At 43.5% G+C, this 18,680-nt stretch overlaps 1 protein-coding gene across 1 annotated transcript in view; it reads right to left on the bottom strand.

Moving 5' to 3' along the window:
- SUSD5 (sushi domain containing 5) overlaps nucleotides 1-9,668 on the bottom strand; it is a 40,071-nt gene extending 30,403 nt beyond the window's left edge. Inside the window, exons 1-2 of the mRNA XM_027523233.1 lie at nucleotides 8,956-9,668; nucleotides 858-1,035 (exon numbers count right to left, since the gene is read on the bottom strand). Coding sequence (XP_027379034.1) covers nucleotides 858-1,035; nucleotides 8,956-9,046 — 269 coding nt within the window. The 5' untranslated portion in view covers nucleotides 9,047-9,668. The remainder of the gene's footprint in view (nucleotides 1-857; nucleotides 1,036-8,955) is intronic.
- Nucleotides 9,669-18,680: the final 9,012 nt, after the last annotated feature.

Here is an 18,680-nt window from a genome sequence, read left to right as displayed (position 1 = left end):
CTAGTGGTTGGGAAATCAGTTGGGGCTATTGGTGAGAGTACATACGCAGGGCATTTCCATGTGGCCTGGGCTTCCTAGGACTTCTCAGTGGTAGCATCACAAAAGTAAGTGTCCCCAGAAATCAGAGAGTGGCTTTTTCCAACCTAGCCTCAGAGTATCACTCCCGCTGTGTTCTACCGGTCGAGGCAATGCTATGCTGTCCCTCATTCAAAGGTAGAGGACACTGGGACTTCCCTGGCAGTCCAGTGGTTAAGACCCTGTGCCTCTCCTGCAGGAGGCAGGGGCTTGATCCCTGGGTGGGGAATGAAGATCCCGCAGGTCACACCGGTGAGGCCAAAAAAATAAGGAGTGATATAAAAACAAACAAAATACAAAGGGAAAGGACACTGACCCCACTCCTCAATGGGAGTAATGTGAAAGAATTTGTAATTATATTTTAAAACCTCCATGCCATGTTCCTCTTTTCTCATGGATGCAGATGAACATCCCCAGAGAAAAAGAGACAAAGAACATATGTCAAACAGTTAAGGGTCATTAACTCTGAGGTAGGGAAGAAGAGAGAAACTCACTTTGTGCTTTATATATATATATATTACCTGAAATTTTTATGAGCATGTATTATTTTTGTAACCTAAAAGGCAATTCAAAATAACAAAGCAAGGGGGAAAAGACTGCAACAGAACTCCAGAGATATGTTTTTATATGAGAACTCAAAACAAAAAATGTACTGCAAGCCATAGCCCACTGCACTCTGTCTATCCTGGTGCCTCAACAGAACAATTATTGAGCCACCAAATCAGCCCTGATGGGGTAGTGGATGAGTTGGAAGGAGAGTGCCCCCAGCTGGCCTGACTTACCCTAGGGTGCCGTCCGCCAGCCAGCCCGTGGTGCACACCGCCAACGCGCAGTCCTGGACCACCCTCCGCAGCTCATCTGCAGACACCAGGTGAGCACCTCTGCTTCTGCAGGAAAGCCGCGCGGCCTCCAGTGCCAGGCCCTGAGAGCCGTTCTGAGACTCCAGCACGAAGAGCTTCCCTGTGTGAGGACAAGCATGGACACAGGCTGATTCCAGGATCCAAGGGAATTTAACCTCAGCAGACACCCCCCGGGCAAACACCTGTGAGGACTGCAGTCTCTCCCACTTGCTCAAAGACTGAAGCACAGCAACTACCTCAGTGCGCTCATCCCTGGGGCCAAGCGATGACAATTACAAGTTTTTACTCTTTTTAAAAAAAGTAACTAACTGCTGTGGCATGTTTATCTGGATAAGTCCTTCAAATCTTCCATTTAAAAAGATGCCTAGAGGCATTATTTACAATGCTTGGCAATTTCCTTGCCAAGACAAGGAAACATCCTGACTGTGTATCAGTGGATGAATGGAGAGAGATATACACAACGGGATACTATTCATCTATAAAAAAGGACGAAGTTTTGCCATTTGCAGCAACATGGTGGACTTCAAACGCGTTATAGTAAGGGAAATACGTCAGACAAAGACTTAACTTCCTACTTTTGCATTCATTATAGGGTACTGGAATGCAAAAGTAGGAAGTTTAGAGATACCTGGAGTAACAGGCAAGTTTGGCCTTGGAGTATAAAATGAAGCAGGACAAAGGCTAATAGAGTTTTGCCAAGAGAATGCACTGGTCATAGCAAACACCCTCTTCCAACAACACAAGAGATGACTATACACATGGACATCACCAGATGGTCAATACTGAAATCAGGTTGATTACATTCTTTGCAGCCAAAGATGGAGAAGTTCTATACAGTCAGCAAAAACAAGACCAGGAGCTGACTGTCACTCAGATCATGAACTCCTTATTGCAAAATTCAGACTTAAATTGAAGAAAGTAGGGGAGATCACTGGATCATTCAGGTATGACCTTAATTAAATCCCTTACGATTATACAGTGGAAGTGACAGATTCAAGGGATTAGATCTGATAGAGTGCTTGAAGAACTATGGACGGAGGTTCATGACATTGTACAGGAGGCAGTGATCAAGACCATCCCCAAGAAAAAGAAAAAGAAATGCAAAAAAAGCAAAATGGTTGTCTGAGGAGGCCTTACAAATAGCTGAGAAAGGAAGAGAAACTAAAGGCAAAGAAGAAAAGGAAAGATACACCCATCTGAATGCAGAGTTCCAAAGAATAGCAAGGAAAGGTATGAAAGCCTTCCTCAGTGATCAGTGCAGATAAATACAGGAAAACCATAGAATGGGAAAGACTAGAGATCTCTCAAGGAAATCAGAGATACCAAGGGAACATTTCATGCAAAGATGGGCTCAATAAAGGACAGAAATGGTATGGACCTAACAGAAGCAGAAGATATTAAGAAGAGGTGGCAAGAATACACAGAAGATTATACAAAAAGATCTTCATGACCCAGATAACCATGATGGTGTGATCACTCACCTGTAAATGGAAAGTAACCTTCAAAATTGTATAAAAATCAAAATACTGAATAAAAATAAATAAAATGGCACTTTACAAACCGCGTATGCTAAAGCTCAGCGTCCTAGGCTCCCCTGGGTGGGGTCACTTGGTGTCCAAGGCCCTGATTCAGCCTCAGCTCTGCCTTCCTCTGCTGCCGTGGCCTGGAGGGTGACCTCACACCAGCAGGTTGCTCCCCTCCTGTCTCAGGACATAATCACTTCCCACGATGAGTGCGCTTGTGTCTGCTGCATTTCTCCCCACCGGCCAAGAGAGCAGTAGCCTCGTCTCTTGCACACTGGCTGCCGGCACTACATCAATCTATGCGCAAGAAGCCTCAAGAAATATAGGGAGATGGGTAGAATAGGACGTGAACTCAGGGAGAGGTGGAAGCTGAGTCTGAAAGCAAAGGACAGCTTTAGGCAAGAAAACCATGGTGCAGGAGGGCGTGCTGGGGCCCCCAGCAACCTCTTGAAGGGACCAAGTTGGGACCCTGTCAAATCTAAGGTAAAGGCAGGGAGAAAAAGCCCACCTAAAATGTCACGTTTCACTTCCGTCAGCAAAATTACCATAAAATATTCAGTTCAGTTCAGTAGAGTCACTCAGTTGTGTCCGACTCTTTGTGACCCCATGAATCGCAACACACTAGGCCTCACCAACTCCCGGAGTTCACTCAGACTCACGTCCATCGAGTTGGTGATGCCATCCAGCCATCTTATCCTTTGTCGTCCCCTTCTCCTCCTGCCCCCAATCCCTCCCAGCATCAGAGTCTTTTCCAATGAGTCAACTCTTCGCACGAGGTGGCCAAAGTACTAGAGTTTCAGCTTTAGTCCTTCCAAAGAAATCCCAGGGCTGATCTCCTTCAGAATGGACTGGCTGGATCTCCTTGCAGTCCAAGGGACTCTCAAGAGTCTTCTCCAACACCACAGTTCAAAAGCATCAATTCTTTGGTGCTCAGCTTTCTTCACAGTCCAGCTCTCACATCCATACATGACCACTGGAAAAACCACAGCCTTGACTAGACGGACCTTTGTTGGCAAAGTAATGTCTCTGCTTTTCAATATTGATCTTAATCAAATAAGAAACTTAGCTGTCGTCTACTGCAAAATTATTACCACAAACACAGTAATCGTCAAAGCTTTGGAAGCAAAAGCTATAATAAAAGAAATGCAAAAACTTCTCAGAGTAAACATTACCTGTAGGTGACTGGAGTTCTCTCAGACATGGTAGCAGTGTGCAGAAAACGACCTGAATAACTATATTAATCTTGGTAATCCTACCTGAAGAAGCAAGCATGCACCCTCAAGACACTTTTGTATAAGTAGCATTTGTATATCTGGAAAAAAAGGGCTATGAAATTAGACACAGGTTTTGATGGTCAAACCCCGGAGATAAAAGTGAAAGCCAAGGCTTCACATGATGCAAGGAATCGGATAGACCTCTCTTCCCTGCCCCAGCACTGCTACTGCACACGCGAATCTGAGAGTCTGAAACGTTAAACTCTCAAGATGAAAGAGTGGACAACAGTAAACTGTATCCCCTTCCCCTCATTCTGAAGACTGCTGGAGGAGTCATCTTGGTGCTAGGAACCCAAATGCTAATCTTCGTTGAGAACGGTAGTCCTAACAGAAAATGAATGTCTAAAATACATGAAGCCATGGATGTAGCCTAAAGTGGCCCAAGACGAACATGTATCCAGACACCTCATAGGAACAATTTTAACTCCTCTCTGGAAGGGGAAAACAAAAACAAAAACACCTTTATCTTATGCTTCAGGAAATCCCATGCAAACACTTTTTCAAAGGCAATGACCACCAAAGTAAGACACAGCAAAGAGTTCAAGGAAACGAAGCACTGTGAGTGAGAAGCAACAGATGTGACACATAACAGACACTGACCTAAAAATAAGTCCAATACTGGTATTAACAGGCACAGGCTACAAAACAATGATGATGACTATATTTAGAGAAATAACAAATTTGAAAATATCTGCAAAGGATAGGAAGCTATAAAAAGTTGCTAAGCTGACTTGAAAAAGAACAAAATAGGAAATCTAGAAATCTTTATAAAAAATGATAAATTTAAAATGTAATAAATGTTTTTGACTGCATATCAGACACATTTGAACAAAGAACTTATCCTTGAAAAAGAAATCAGAAGACATCATCCAAAATGTAGTAAAATGACCAAAAAGATGGAAAACATTAATATTACTCAGCTGTAAAAAAGATGATGCCATTTGCAGCAACATGGACAGACCCAGAGCTGATCATACTAAGTGAGTCAGACAGAGAGAGACAAATGTTATATGATGTCACTTACGTGTGGAATCTAAAAATATGATATAAATGAACTTATTTACAAAACAAAAATAGACTCACAGACACAAACTTATATGGTTACCAAAAAGGATGAGGGGGGAGACAAATTAGGAGTTTGGGATTAATACATGTGCACTACTATATATAAAACAGATTAACAACAAAGACCTACTATGTAACACAATGAGCTATATTCAATATATTGTAATAACCTATAATGGAAAAGACTATTAAAAAGTGAATCACTTTGCTTTATACCTGAAACTAATACAACACTGTAAATTAACTATACTTCAATTTAAAAAATGGTTAGAACATAAAAACTAAAAAATAGAATAGCAGAGAGCAACACCTCCCAACTTGATCTATGAGGCCACCATTGCCCTAATGCCAAACCCAGACAAAAGACACAAGAAAAGAAAATTATAGGCCATTATCTCTCATAAATATAGACACAAAAATCCTCAACAAAAATACTAGCAAAGCAAGTCCAGCAGAATTAAAAAAAAAAAAAAAAGAATTATACACTATGACTAAGTGGGATCTATCCCAGGAATACAAGGTTGACTTATACCCCCAAATCAATTAAGGTAATACAATTTATCAATAGAATAAAGGCCAAAAACTACATGATCATCTCAATAGATGCAGAAAGGCACTTGACAAAAATTCAATACCTTTTCATGATAAAAGCATTCAACAAACTAGGAATGAAGAGGAATTTCTTCAACCTGATAAAAGCATCTACAAAAATCCCATAGCTGACATTACACTTGATGGTGAAATGCTGAATGCCTTCTGCTACCATCCTTGTCAACAAGGATTATCCACTCTTGCCACGTCTATTCAACATTGTACTGGCAGTTCTCTCCAAGGCAATTAGGCAAGAAAATGAAATAGAAAGCATCCAGATTAGAAAAAAGAAAAATATATCTGCAAACGACATAATCTTGGAATGTAGAAAATCCTGAGAAATCCACTAAAAAACTACTAGAACTAGTTCAGTATTTATACTTCAGTGGATATGTGGAGAAACTAAAGTAGGTCATCTTGCTGTAAAATCTTTCCTTAGGATTCCATTTACACACGTCGCTTCACAGACCGTCTTGACATGGATGACTCACATTCTTTTCTTCAGTCCAGACCCTTTCTGTTCACCCCAGCCTTCTTTCCATCCCTAGCCTCTCTCACCTGGACAAGTGAAATACCACCTGTATGGTCTCTCCACATCCAGTCTTGCCCTGGTCCTATCCGTTCTTCCTACTCTCAGGATGAGCTTCTAAAAATGCAAACCTTATCAGTCACTCTACTACTGGAAGCCATTCAATGTTTTCCTTTCCGTTTGGGGATTGAAACAAAACTTGGCCCCATGTCAATTCTCCTAGCATCATCGCAAACTACTTCCACCTTGGACTCTGGACTCCAGAACTCTGTTTCTTATCACATGTCCCATTTTCTCTGTGACTCACAGTTTCTTTGTACATCATTTTCTGTTCAGATCCCTTTTCTTCCCCACTTTGCCTGGTCAGTTCTTGCTCATCTTTCAGATCCTCCTACACCAAATGAAAAAATCTCCTGATACATGCTGTCATAGTACTTCTGTCCTTTAATCTTATCAGAACTGCAATTTCACATTCTGTTCACATAATTATTTGCCTAATGAGTCTCTTCCCCCCACTGGATTTTTTTTCTTTTGTCGGGCCACGGCTTAGCTGAAGCATGTGGAATCTTTTACCTGCCACATGAGGGATCTTTCGTTGCACCACGTGGGATCTAGTTCCCTGACGAGGGATTGAACCTGGGACCCTGCAATGGGAGCATGGAGTCTTAGCCACCAGGGAAGTCCCTCCCCTATTGGACTTTAAGCTCCCTGATAACAAGGACCTTTTTCTCCTTGCCATTCTATCCTCAACAGCAAGGGTAGTAACCTAGCATAAGGTAGACACTCAAATTACCTGTTGAATTAATGATCTTTTCCTTCAATCATTACCCAAACACAGTTAATTTGCATTCAGTTAATGAGAAGATATTTTTCAGTTTCAAAGTATTTTAAAATTACAGTAGCAGGTCTCTTTTATGTATAAGATACATATCTAATTAGTCCAATGAAAACTAAATGTCATTTGAGTTTGACTTATTTTTTAATAGGTCTATGGAATTTTTAATAACACCAAACTCTCTCTTCAAATGTCCTAACACCTCAGGTTAGCTGCACATTTCATCTTCCTCCTTCCATCACTGTAGAACACAAATCCCTAAGTGTGAAAAGTGGTGGTAGTTAAGCATATATTTAGTAAAGAAAAGATTCCTTTCATAAATAGATTCTAATTTCTTCAATGGCTCTGTTATAAAAGTTGGAGCTCAGCAATTGGAGTTTCTTGAAAGCAAAGGTACCTATAGTTCGCCATTGGGGAAGAAGGGAGAAGGAAAGGAGAAAAGGGAGAAATGGAGGCATTTCTGGCAAGTGCTAAGAAGAAAAGGGGGATAGGGAAGGACAGAGGAGCCTGGTGTGCTTCGGTCCATGGGGTGGCAGCGAGTCGGACACAACTTAGCAACTGAACAACAGCCAGGCTTGGTGCTTTCTCCTTGTCTGATGATATTTCTGTCTTAAATTTTCTATGATCCAAATCAAGCCATATTGCTCCATATCCATCTGGCATTCCACTTAAGCAGTTATAATGGGGTGAAAGGAAAGTCTCATGGATTGCAGGACATTTCTTTAAAAGGAAATAAGATGTGTACAATAGTATACATTGTTCAAAAGTTAGTACTAGCTCCAGTTTATTCCAGTTGCATTCTTTAAATCAGCTTAATTTTTCATGACTCAATGTCCGGCCAAAAACTACTACAGCAAAGAACTAAGAGTGGATTGGCTGCTTATAGGGATGGGATTTCTTTTGGGGTGATGAAAATACTCAGAAATTAGAGAGTAGTGATGGTTGTAAAACATAAGGACTATATTAAAAAACACTTGAATTGTGCATTTTAAAACGGTAAATTGTACATGAATTTTATCTTAATTAAAAATTAACAGGGTTCACTAGAAGCTTTCAAAGTTAACAGTGGTTTTTTTTTTTTTTTTTTCTCACACACTCTCTCTGAGGATATGGAGAAATAAGACACTGACCTTAATTATGAGCAAAGAGTCCTACAATCTGGCACTTAAGACAAAACCTCAGGGAGGTTTTCCTCTGGCTTTCTCCTTTCCTTAACCACTGTGCTTCTTTTTTGTCAAATCTTCTCCTTTTACCCAATATTGTTTGCTAAATAGTGATGACATTTTAAGATAGACAAAGCATCCTGAATCAGCCAAGAGTTTTTTTTACTTCATCAACCTAACTTGTCCCAAGCTTGATTTACTAGAAACCCCTCACGGATGTGAGAACTCATGACTTCTTTTTCATCATATCCTTCTGCACAAATCAATAGGGATTTTGATTGAACAGCTAAATTAGCTTTTTGAAACTGAGCTGATCTAAGGTTGTGATTCTGCTAATTTAAGAGAAGTATTGAAAGCTGAATTCAGGCTCAACAAACGAACAAAAAGATGGGTCAATTTTCAAAAATCTGCAATAATCTGGTTCTTACCTATTTCTCCAGCTTCTTGTGGAAGGACAGCCTCACCTTGAACTTTGCACTCTAGCCACTCTATCATTTATCCCATTTCCCCTGCCACTCACAGGGCCTTTGCACGTGCCATCGTCTCTCTCCTGTATATTCTCTCTCTTTCGCCTAGCTGATTTCCTCTCATCTTTCAGCTCTTCCTGGACCAAGCCAAAACTCCGAGGGAGTCTTGTAATCACCGGCGGTGCAATTAGGAGCACATTTAATAGACGTGGGAAATCGTATCTCAGCAACGGAGGTTCCAGGCACCCTAGACGTGATGTCATTTTGCAGACTTTTCAAGATCTTGGAAAGCTAGCGGCAGGGCTGTGAGATCAAAGCACAGGCTTTCTCCGGTGCGCGCCCCGCAGGAAGGGGTGGTTGAGGGACTCCAGGGTGCGTTTCGGCCCGAGGCTACTCGAGGAGCCGGGAGAGGGGACGCAGGGTGGCAGGACGGCCACTCGCCTCGTTCTCGCCCCAGCTGGCCGTGCTCTGGGCTCGTCCCAGGGGGCAGCCCAGGCGAGCTTCGCTTTCCCCACCGAGACCCTATGAGCCACCCGGGGCCCGCCGCCTCGTGGACGCTCCACGGACACTCACCATTCGCCGGCGTGGAGAGGCGCGGCAGGCCAAGAAGGAGCAGCGCCGCCGCCCAGAGCCGGGCGCCGGGGCCGGGTCCCTCGGCAGCCATGGTGCGGGCGTCCGTGGGCCCGCAGCTGGAGCGCGGGCTCCGACCGCGCCGAGATCCCGCTGCCCGCGCCGCTGCCCGGCGCGCGCCTCTCGGCTCCGCGCGCTGCGCTGTGTTCGCGCGTCGCAGGCTTAGCCCCGCGCACGCAGAGAGGGGGGAGCGCGGCGGGCCTGGGAGGCTGGGGACGACGGAGCCGCAGCGCGGGGGCCCAAACTCCCGGGGGTCTCGTCCGCGGCGCCGGGGAGGCGGCTGCAGCCCGGCTCCGCCTTCGCGCTGGGCACCTGGAGGTCTCGGTGCCAAAGGAGGCTGCGCCGGACGGACGGCAGGCTCCCAGGGCGCCTCCCGGACGAAGGGGAAGGGCTTGAGGAGGCGGGAGACCAGAGCACCGGCTTCAGGGCATCCCCGCCTGCCTGGGGACCCTCTGAGAAAGGGGGACGCAGTCTTGAGAGGCCTAGCCCCTCCAGGAGGACCGGGAAAAATCGGATGCCTAACTCTGTCCTCTGCTTCTTGACTTTGCAGCTGGAGTTCTCCTAGAGTGGAAGAATTTTTTTTTTTTTTTTTAAGAAAACTAACTGGCCAGCCTCATTCCGAGGAGTGACACGGACTAGCGAGACTCCTTTTCCCCTAAAAGGCCTGACAGTCATTCACGTGTAAGTGTAAATGAATTTACTTAACTGTTCATCTTCTAACAGCTAGCTGGTAAGCTGAGGAGTGAGAATTCACACATCTGGGCTGGAGGGGACCTTCTGACGCCTGGCGATCGCTGAGAACGGTGGGGAGGGGACAGGAGGCACCTGTAGGAGGAGCTGGGCTTTGCTTGCTTCAGGAACTGTGCCTACCACCGTTTTTTTAGAATAGTCCATTGGATATTACTAGCGAATCCGAATGACATTTTCAAGTTTGTCTTTATTCAGGCCTGTGTTGGCCTGGCCTGATTTGGAGAGATAGCACGCTCTAAAGGTTTAATTGGTACAATTGTTTTAGAGAACTATTTGGTTATTTCATATAAAGTTAAAATACACCTCCCCAAAGACAGAGAATTCCACTCCTGAGTGTATATCCAAAAAAAAAAAAGAATGTCCACAAAAAGATTTATACCCAAATTTCATAGCAGCTTTAGTCACAATAACTAAAAACTGGGAGCAACCCACATGTCATCCATTGACTGAATAGAAAAACAAACTGCATCATGTTTATGCGATAGAATACCCTTCATCAGTTAGAGGAAGTAAATATTGATGCACTCAGTCACATGGATGAATCTCAAAAATATGATAAGTGAAATTTAGCAAAAGAGTTCATACTGTACGGGGGACCCCCAGGCAAGTCCCTGCATGATTCCATTTTTATATGAAGTTCACAAAGGGGCGGGACTAATCTGTGGTGAAAACAATGGTGTGGTCGCTTTGAGGAGGTGGGAGCACACAGAGCTTCTGAAGAAATGAGAGCATCCTGTATGATGGGGATGATGGTCACCTGAGTGTATGTACTCTCTCACTACACTGTACACTTAAACTCTGTGCGTTGTGTTGCATGTTATTTAAACCTTAATAACAACTATTTCAAAAATAATGAGTTCAGTTCTTGCCCTGAAAAAACAAGTAGGTTTAACAGAAGAGAGTTTAATGAAAGGACCACAGACAGAGATGTGGGCAGGGTTGAGAGAACCAGTAAGGGATGTTAAAGCTCTTGGGATTGTCAACAGCAGGAAGGTGTGAGGGGAGGTGGAGGTGTTATCAAAACCCAGCAGGAACGTGGTCATGAAAAGAGAGGTTAACCACAGTTGGAGGAACATAATCGTTGCCAGTGGTCTGGTAGTGGGGAAGAAATACTCCAATCTCTCTCTCCTTCTACCCTTGTGGCTGAACCATTTGATAGCTGAAAGGCAAGGGAGCGCTGGTGCCTCGGTCCTCAGGAGTCATCGTCCCAGGTAATCCTGCCTGCAGAGTCGGGCAGAGTGGGTGCAGAGTGGATCCGGAGAGGCAATCAGAAATCAACCAGCACAGTCCATCTGTTTTTTCCTTTCATTTGCATGAACATAATTGGGAACAAAACAGGGGAAACACAAAGTTCTATCAGTTTCTATATGATCTGGGAATACGTCCATTCAATCAGACTTTCACTCGGAGCTAAACAATAACATCAACCACCATCACTGCTTATTTACACATGAGTGCTGTCTCACATGCAGAGAAAAAAGTAAATGCTTATCATTAAATGTAGATAGTACAGTCCTCGATCCCACAACTGGCCAAGAGGTGTCAGTTGATAATCATTGCAATATTGCCCTTCTGCCCCCTGAGCCTCTTGGCCAACGTGATTTCTTTTAACTGGTAGGAGAGATCCAAACCTTCATTCCTGCTGAAGCCCCACCTTTCTTAGTTTGCCATGGTTTCTCACTGACTGTTGCTATTGGACAGATTCCTGGGATCTAGACATAGTCATCCATTCCCCCATCAGGTAGCAGCAACCCCCTTGGTAATCGGGACCAGTCATTAGTCGGTAGAGGGACCTCCTCTGTCTGTTGGAGAGCAATTTGAGTTTCCAATTCACTGGCACATGCCTGTGTGTTCCTCGTGGAAATATATCTCCCTTGCCTACCCAACCCTTCTAATTCACCAGTCTAAAGGTTGTGGGGCTGATTTGCAGAATTTTGATAGGTGATTTATCATATGCAATAGAAGGGAGGTCATTCCTACTTCCACTCCTTGGTTCTTAGTGTACTCTGTCTATAAAAGAAATGACACCATGCATTGGTGACTGGTTTAAGGCACTTACTGTACCCTGGGCAGGTGCCCTAACCACTCTATAGAGTGTTAGCTCAGCTAGTACCTTGTGACCTTACCTTTTGATCAAGCCATCTCTTTCTGGGTGAGGTGCGTAGAGTAGGATTCAAGAACATGACTCCATTCCCTACTGCCTTTGTGGCAGAATCAGCTTCTTGGTTATAGACGATGTACTGTGTGATTCCACTGCCATCAGTGAGGCATTCTGAGTTGACGATATCGTGCTAGAAGAAGCAAGGCAGGCAAAGAAGACAAAATCATATCGAGATTAAGTATCTGTTCCAATGAGGACGAATATTGATAACTATAACCGCTGTGAGAAAAGGGATCCAGTATAAGCTTTTCTCCCACATAACCAACAAGAGGGGCCAGCGAGGGAATCGATGCTGTGGGGACTCACTGTAGCCTCTGCCTGTTGGCATGTTGGACACTGAGCAGTGATGGAAACCAGGTCAAATCTAAGGAAGAAGAGAAGCTTGTGTTATTGCGCTCTTGCCTGGGTTCCGTCTCTGCCACTGTGGCCCCGACGTGCATGGTTGTGTTACACAAGCATAGGAATGGCTGGAGACAGAGGTAACTGACAACCAGAGAACAAGTTCAGTGCTCCAAGGTGCCCACAGGACTGTCAGGGGCACCCTCTCCACTGAATGTCTCCGGGGGCCATAGGCTATGTACACAGTTCCAGGCTGTTCGTTTCAACAGGTCCGTACTGACATCTTATTACCAGTTTTTCAGCGCTGACCTTTTCAGTTTTCTGACTAGCTGTTTTAGGCATTATGCATAAACCAGTGCAGATCCATGGATAAGGCCATCTCTCCTCTCATGTAAACTAAAGTCCCACACGTTGGGAGAATTTTCTTTTGCTACTGTGTTTTTCATTGTGGTGAAATATACATAACATGAATATAAATATACATAGCATAATATGAACTTACCACTTCAATCATTTTTAGCGTACAATTCTGTGGCATTAAATACCTTCTCATTGCTGTGTGGCCATCACTCCTGTTCATCTCCAGAACTCTTTCATTGCCCCCAGCTGAAGCTTTGAACCCATTAAACAATAAACCCTGTTCCTCCGCTCCCTCCTGGCCACCGCTGTCCTACCTTCTGTATCTGTGCATTTGACTGTTCTAGGAGCCTCATGTAACTGGAATCATACGATATGTGTCCTTTTGTGTTACTACTGTTTTATTTCTGCACCAGACTAGAGAAGACTAGTGCCACACCATGGACACTCAAGGGTAGAGCAAGCCCAGATTTTCCCCTTGTGAGCCCGTAGATGTGGGTTGAGGTAGAGATAGCAAAGCAGCAGAAGCGAGAGCCCTGGGAGCCTGAGCCACCTGCTCAAGTAAGTTATTTGTTCCTTCCAGGCCTACTCTTGTACACACCATTTCCACTGAACAGTGGAACTCTGCGTCTAATTCAAAATGCCTCATTCATGAGACCAGCTGAAGTCTCATACTCCAGTGGTCAACCAGTCCAGGCCAAAAAGGGGGGGAAAAAACAAAAAGATGTCTGGTTAATTTACAATGTTGTGTTACTTTCAAGTGTACAGTAAAGAGATTCAGTTGTATTGTTGTTCAGTGCTAAGCTGTGTCTGACTTTTTGTGACCCCATGGACTGCAGCACAGCAGGCTCCCCGGTCCTTCACTATCCTACTGGAGTTTGCTCAAAACCACTGAGTTGGTGATGCTGGCTAACTATCTCATCTTCTGCAGCTCTCCTCTTTTGCCTTCAATCTTTCCTAGCATCAGGGTCTTTTCTAATGAGTTGGCTCTTTGCATCAGGTGACCAAAGTATTGGAGCTTCAGCTTTAGCATCAACCCTTCCAATGAATACTTAGGGTTAATTTCCTTTAGGATTGACTGGTGTGATCTCCTTGGTGTCTAAGGGACTCTCAAGAGTCTTCTGCAGCATCACAATTTGAAACCATCAATTCTTTGGTGCTCAGCCTTCTTTAAGGTCCAGCTCTCACATCTGTACATGACTACTGGAAAAAATCATAGCTTTGACTGTATGGACCTTTGTCAGCAAAGTGATGTCTCTGCTTTTTAAGACACTGCCTAGGTTTGTCATAGCTTTCCTTCCAAGGAAATTCATGGCTGCAGTCACCTAAGTGATTTTGGAGCCCAAGAAAATAAAATCTGTCACTGCTTCCACTTTTTGCCCTTCTATTGGCCATAAAGTGATGAGACCAGATGCCACGATCTTAGTTTTTTGAATGTTGAGTTTTAAGCCAGTTCTTTCACTCTCCTCTTTCACTTTCATCAAAAGGCTCTTTAGTTCCTCTTAGCTTTCTGCCATTAGGGTGGTATCATTTGCATATCTGAGGTTGTTATTTCTCCCAGCAATCTTGATTCCAGCTTATGATTCATCCAGCCTGGCATTTTGCATGATGTACTCTGCATATAAGTTAAATAAACCAAGTGACAATATATAGCCTTGTCGTACTCCTTTCCCAATTTGGAATCAGTCCGTTGTTCCATGTTCAGTTCTAGCTGTTGCTTCTTGACCCACATACAGGTTTCTCAGGAGACAGGTAAGAATACCAGGCTGATATTCCCATCTCTTTAAGAATTTTTCACAGTTTGTTGTCATCCACACAGTCAAAGGCTTTTGCATAGTCAATGAAGCAGAAATAGATGTTTTTCTGGAATGCCTTGGCTTTATGATGCAATGAATGTTGGCAGTTTGATCTCTGGTTCCTCTGCTTTTTCTAAACCCAGCTTGAACATCTGGAAGTTCTCAGTTCATGTACTGCTGAAGCCTAGCTTGAAGGATTTTGAGCACAGCCTTGCTAGCAAGTGAAATGAGTGCAATTGTACAGTAGTTTAAACATGCTTTGGCATTGCCCTTCTTCGCGATTGGAATGAAAACTGAGGTTTTCCAGTCCTGTGGCCACTGCTGAGTTCTCCAAATATGCTGACATGTTGAGTGCAGCGCTTTCACAGCATCATCTTTTAGGATTTGAAATAGCTCAGCTGAAATTCCATCATCTCCAATAGCTATATTCATAGTAGTGCTTCCTAAGGCCCACTTGACTTCATACTCCAGGGTATCTGGATTTAGGTGAGTGATGAATTGTGATTATCTGAGTCATTAAGATCTTTTATGTATAGTTCATCTGTGTATTCTTGCCACCTTGTCTTAATTTCTTCTGCTTCTATTAGGTCCTTACTGTTTCTGTCCAATATCATACACATCTTTGCATGAAATGTTCCCTTGATATCTCCAGTTTTATTGACGAGATCTCTAGTCTTTCCCATTCTACTGGTTTTCTCTATTTTTGTGTGTTGTTCATTTAAGAATTCTTTCTTATCTCTCCTTGCTATTCTCTGGAACTCTGCATTCAGTTGGGCATATCTTTCCTTTGTTCCTTGCCTTTTGCTTCTCTTCTTTTCTCAGCTATTTGTAAAGCCTCCTCAGACAATGACTTTGCCTTCTTCCATTTCTTTTTCTTTGGTATGCTTTTGGTCACTGCCTCCTGTACAGTGCTATGAACCTCCATCCATAGTTTTTCAGACGCTCTGTCCACCAGGTCTAATCCCTTGAATCTATCTGTCATCTCCACTGTATAGTCATAAGGGATTTGATTTAGGTCATACCTGAACAGCCTAGTGGTTTTCCCTACTCTCTTCAGTTTAAGCCTAAATTTGGCAATGAGGAGCTGAGGATCTGAGCCATGCTCAGTTCCAGGTCTTGTTTTTGCTGACAGCATAGAGCTTCTCCATCTTCTGCTACAAAGAATGTAATCAGTCTGATTTCAGTATTGACCATTTGATGGTATTCATGTGTAGAGTCATCTCTTGTGTTGTTGGAAAAGGGTGTTTGCTGTGACCAGTGTGTTCTCTTGACAACACTGTTAGCCTTTCCCTGCTTCATTTTGTGCTCTAAGGCCAAACTTGCCTGTTACTCCAGGTATCTCTTGACTTCCTACTTTTTGCATTCCAATCTTCTATGATGAAAAGGACATCTTTTTCTTGGTGTTAGTTCTAGAAGGTCTTGTAGGTTTTTATGGAACCGGTCAACTTCAGTTACTTCGGCATTGGTGGTTGGGGCACAGACTTGGATTACTGTGATGGTTTCTCCTGGAAACGAACTGAGGTCATCCGTGGTCTCTCAGGTTGTACCTAAGTACTGCATTTCAGATTCTTCTGTTGACTATGAGGGCTACTCCATTTCTTCCATGAGATTCTTGCCCACAGTAGTAGTATAATGGTCATCTGAATTAAATTCGCCCGTTCCCATCCATTTTAGTTTACCAGTTCCTAAGATGTTGATGATGTTCACTCTTGCCATCTACTGCTTGACCACGTCCAGTTTATCTTGATTCATGGACCTGACATTCCAGGTTTCTACGCAATACTCTTCTTTACAGCATTGGACATTACTTTCACCACCAGTCACACCCACAACTGAGCACCGTTTCTGCTTTGGCCCATCTGTGCCATTCTTTCTGGAGCTATTAGTAATTACCTTCTGCTCTTCCCCAGTAGCATACTGGACATCTTCTGACCTGGGGGGCTCATCTGCTGTAATATCTCTTTGCCTTTTCTTACTGTTCATGGGGTTCTCGAGGCAAGAATACTGGTTTGCCATTCTCTTCTCCAGTTACACATGTATATATACATGTGATTATATCTTCAGTTATATGTGTGTGTATATATATATTTTTCAGATTCTTTTCTGTTACAGGTTATTACAAGATATTGAATATAGTTCCCTGTGCTCTACAGTCGGACTTCGTTGTTTATCCACTCTGTATATAACAGTTTGTATCTGCTAATTCCAAACTCCCAATCCATCACTCCTCCTACACACAGCCTTTCTCTAGGTCTGTGTGTCGGTTTCTGTTTTGTAGGTAAGTCCGCTTGTGTCATATTTTAGATTCCACCTATAATTGATATTACATGATACTTGTCTTTCTCTTTCTGACTCACTTACCTTAGTATGGTCATCTCTAGGTTCATCCATGTTGCTGCAAATGGCATTGTTTCATTCTTTTTATGGCTGAGGAGTTCACTTCCATGCACTGGAGAAGGAAATGACAACCCGCTCCAGTGTTCTTGCCTGGAGAATCCCAAGGACGGGGGAGCCTGGTGGGCTGCCGTCTATGGGGTCGCACAGAGTCGGCCACGACTGAGGCGACTTAGCAGCAGCAGCAGCAGCAGTATTCCATTGTGTATGTATACCACATCTTTTAAAAATTGTTTTGGCCACATTTTACGGCATGGGAGACTTCCCCCACCAGGAATCAAACCCATGCCCTTAGCGGTGGAAGCTCAGAGTCTTAACCACTGGACCACCAGGGGAGTGCATACCACATCTTCTTTATCCACTCCTCTGTTGATGGACCTTCAGGTGGTTTCCATGTCTTGGCCATTGTGAATACTGCTGCTCTTAACACAGGGGTGCAGGTACCTTTTAAAAAATAGTTTATTTGAGTTTTGGCTTCTCTGGGTTTTTGTTGCTGCACACAGGCTTTCTCTGGTTGCAGCAAGCAGGGGCTACTGTTTGTTGCAGAGTGTAGGCTTCTCATCGCTGTGCGTGGCTTCTCTTGCAGAGCATGGGTTCTAGGCCCAATAGGCTTCAGTATTTGCGCTGCATGGGCTTAATTGCTCTGCAGCATGTGGGATCTTCCCAGACAAGAAATTGAACCCGTGTCTTCTACACTGGCAGTTGCCTTTTTAATCAGTAGACACCAGGAAAATCCCATGTATATATATATTTTTAAATGTTTATTTACTTATTTGGCTGCACAGGGTCTTAGTTGTGGCATGTGGGATCTAGTTCCCCAACCAGGGATCAAACCCAGGGCCCCAGCACTGAGAGATCAGAGTCTTAGCCACTGGACCACCACGTATCTTTTTGAAGTAGAGTTTTGTCCAGGTATATGCCCAGGAGTGGGATTGCTGCATCATGTGCCAACTCTAATTTTAGTTTTATGAGGAGCCTCCAAGCTCTTTTCCATAGTGGCTGCACCAACTTATGTTCCCACAACCAGTGCAGAAGGGTTCCCTTTTCTCTACACCCTCTCCAGCATTTGTTGTTTGTAGATTTTTTTATGGTGGTCATTCTGACTGGGGTGAGGGGGTACCTCATTGTAGTTTTGATCTGCATTTCTCTAATAACTAGCAATGGCGAGCATCTTTTCATGTGCCTGTTGGCCATCTGTATGTCTCCTTCAGAGAAATGTCTCTTCAGGTCTTCTGCCCATTTTTCGATTGGGTTGTTGATTTTTTTTTGTCGTTGAGTTATGTGAGCTGTTGTTTATTTTGGAAATCAAGCTGTGTTGCATCATTTGCAAATGTTTTCTCCCAGGCCGTAGGCTGTCTTTTTGTATTGTTTATGGTTTCCTTTGCTGTATTACCATTGTATCTTCTTATCCATGATGTAGTACCTGCCTGTCAATTTCTCTCAAGATACAGCGCTGAGATAAACAGTGAAAATGCGCTGCTATTTTTGCGGCTGAAGGAATGAAAAATGAACCATTTAGTGTGTTAATAACATAACGGAGGCCAAAGCCCATATTTATTCTAGTAATGACAATATACCTGCAAGAGCAGATGCAATTGGCATCAGCCCCTGATTAGATTGAAGATAAGCTGGCAATATTTTCCAATAATTCCATAGTATTTTCCGGCTTTTGCTCTGGCAGACGGGAAAGAAAGATTGAATGACAAAAAGTCCTGGTTTGTATATCCTTTTTACACCTGTTGTCACAGAGTGCCATCCAGTTTCATATGTGACCCAGAGTTTTCATTTTCTAGAGAAATATTATTAACACTAGAATTAACATAAGCCACAATGGCAGTCCTCAATTTTGCACTCCTGGCTTCTGTATGTTT

Source organism: Bos indicus x Bos taurus, chromosome 22, assembly GCF_003369695.1.
Source record: "Bos indicus x Bos taurus breed Angus x Brahman F1 hybrid chromosome 22, Bos_hybrid_MaternalHap_v2.0, whole genome shotgun sequence".
Taxonomy (NCBI): domain Eukaryota; kingdom Metazoa; phylum Chordata; class Mammalia; order Artiodactyla; family Bovidae; genus Bos; species Bos indicus x Bos taurus.
The sequence above is the reverse complement of the archived record's forward strand: the minus strand, read 5'-3'. Positions and strand labels throughout refer to the sequence as shown.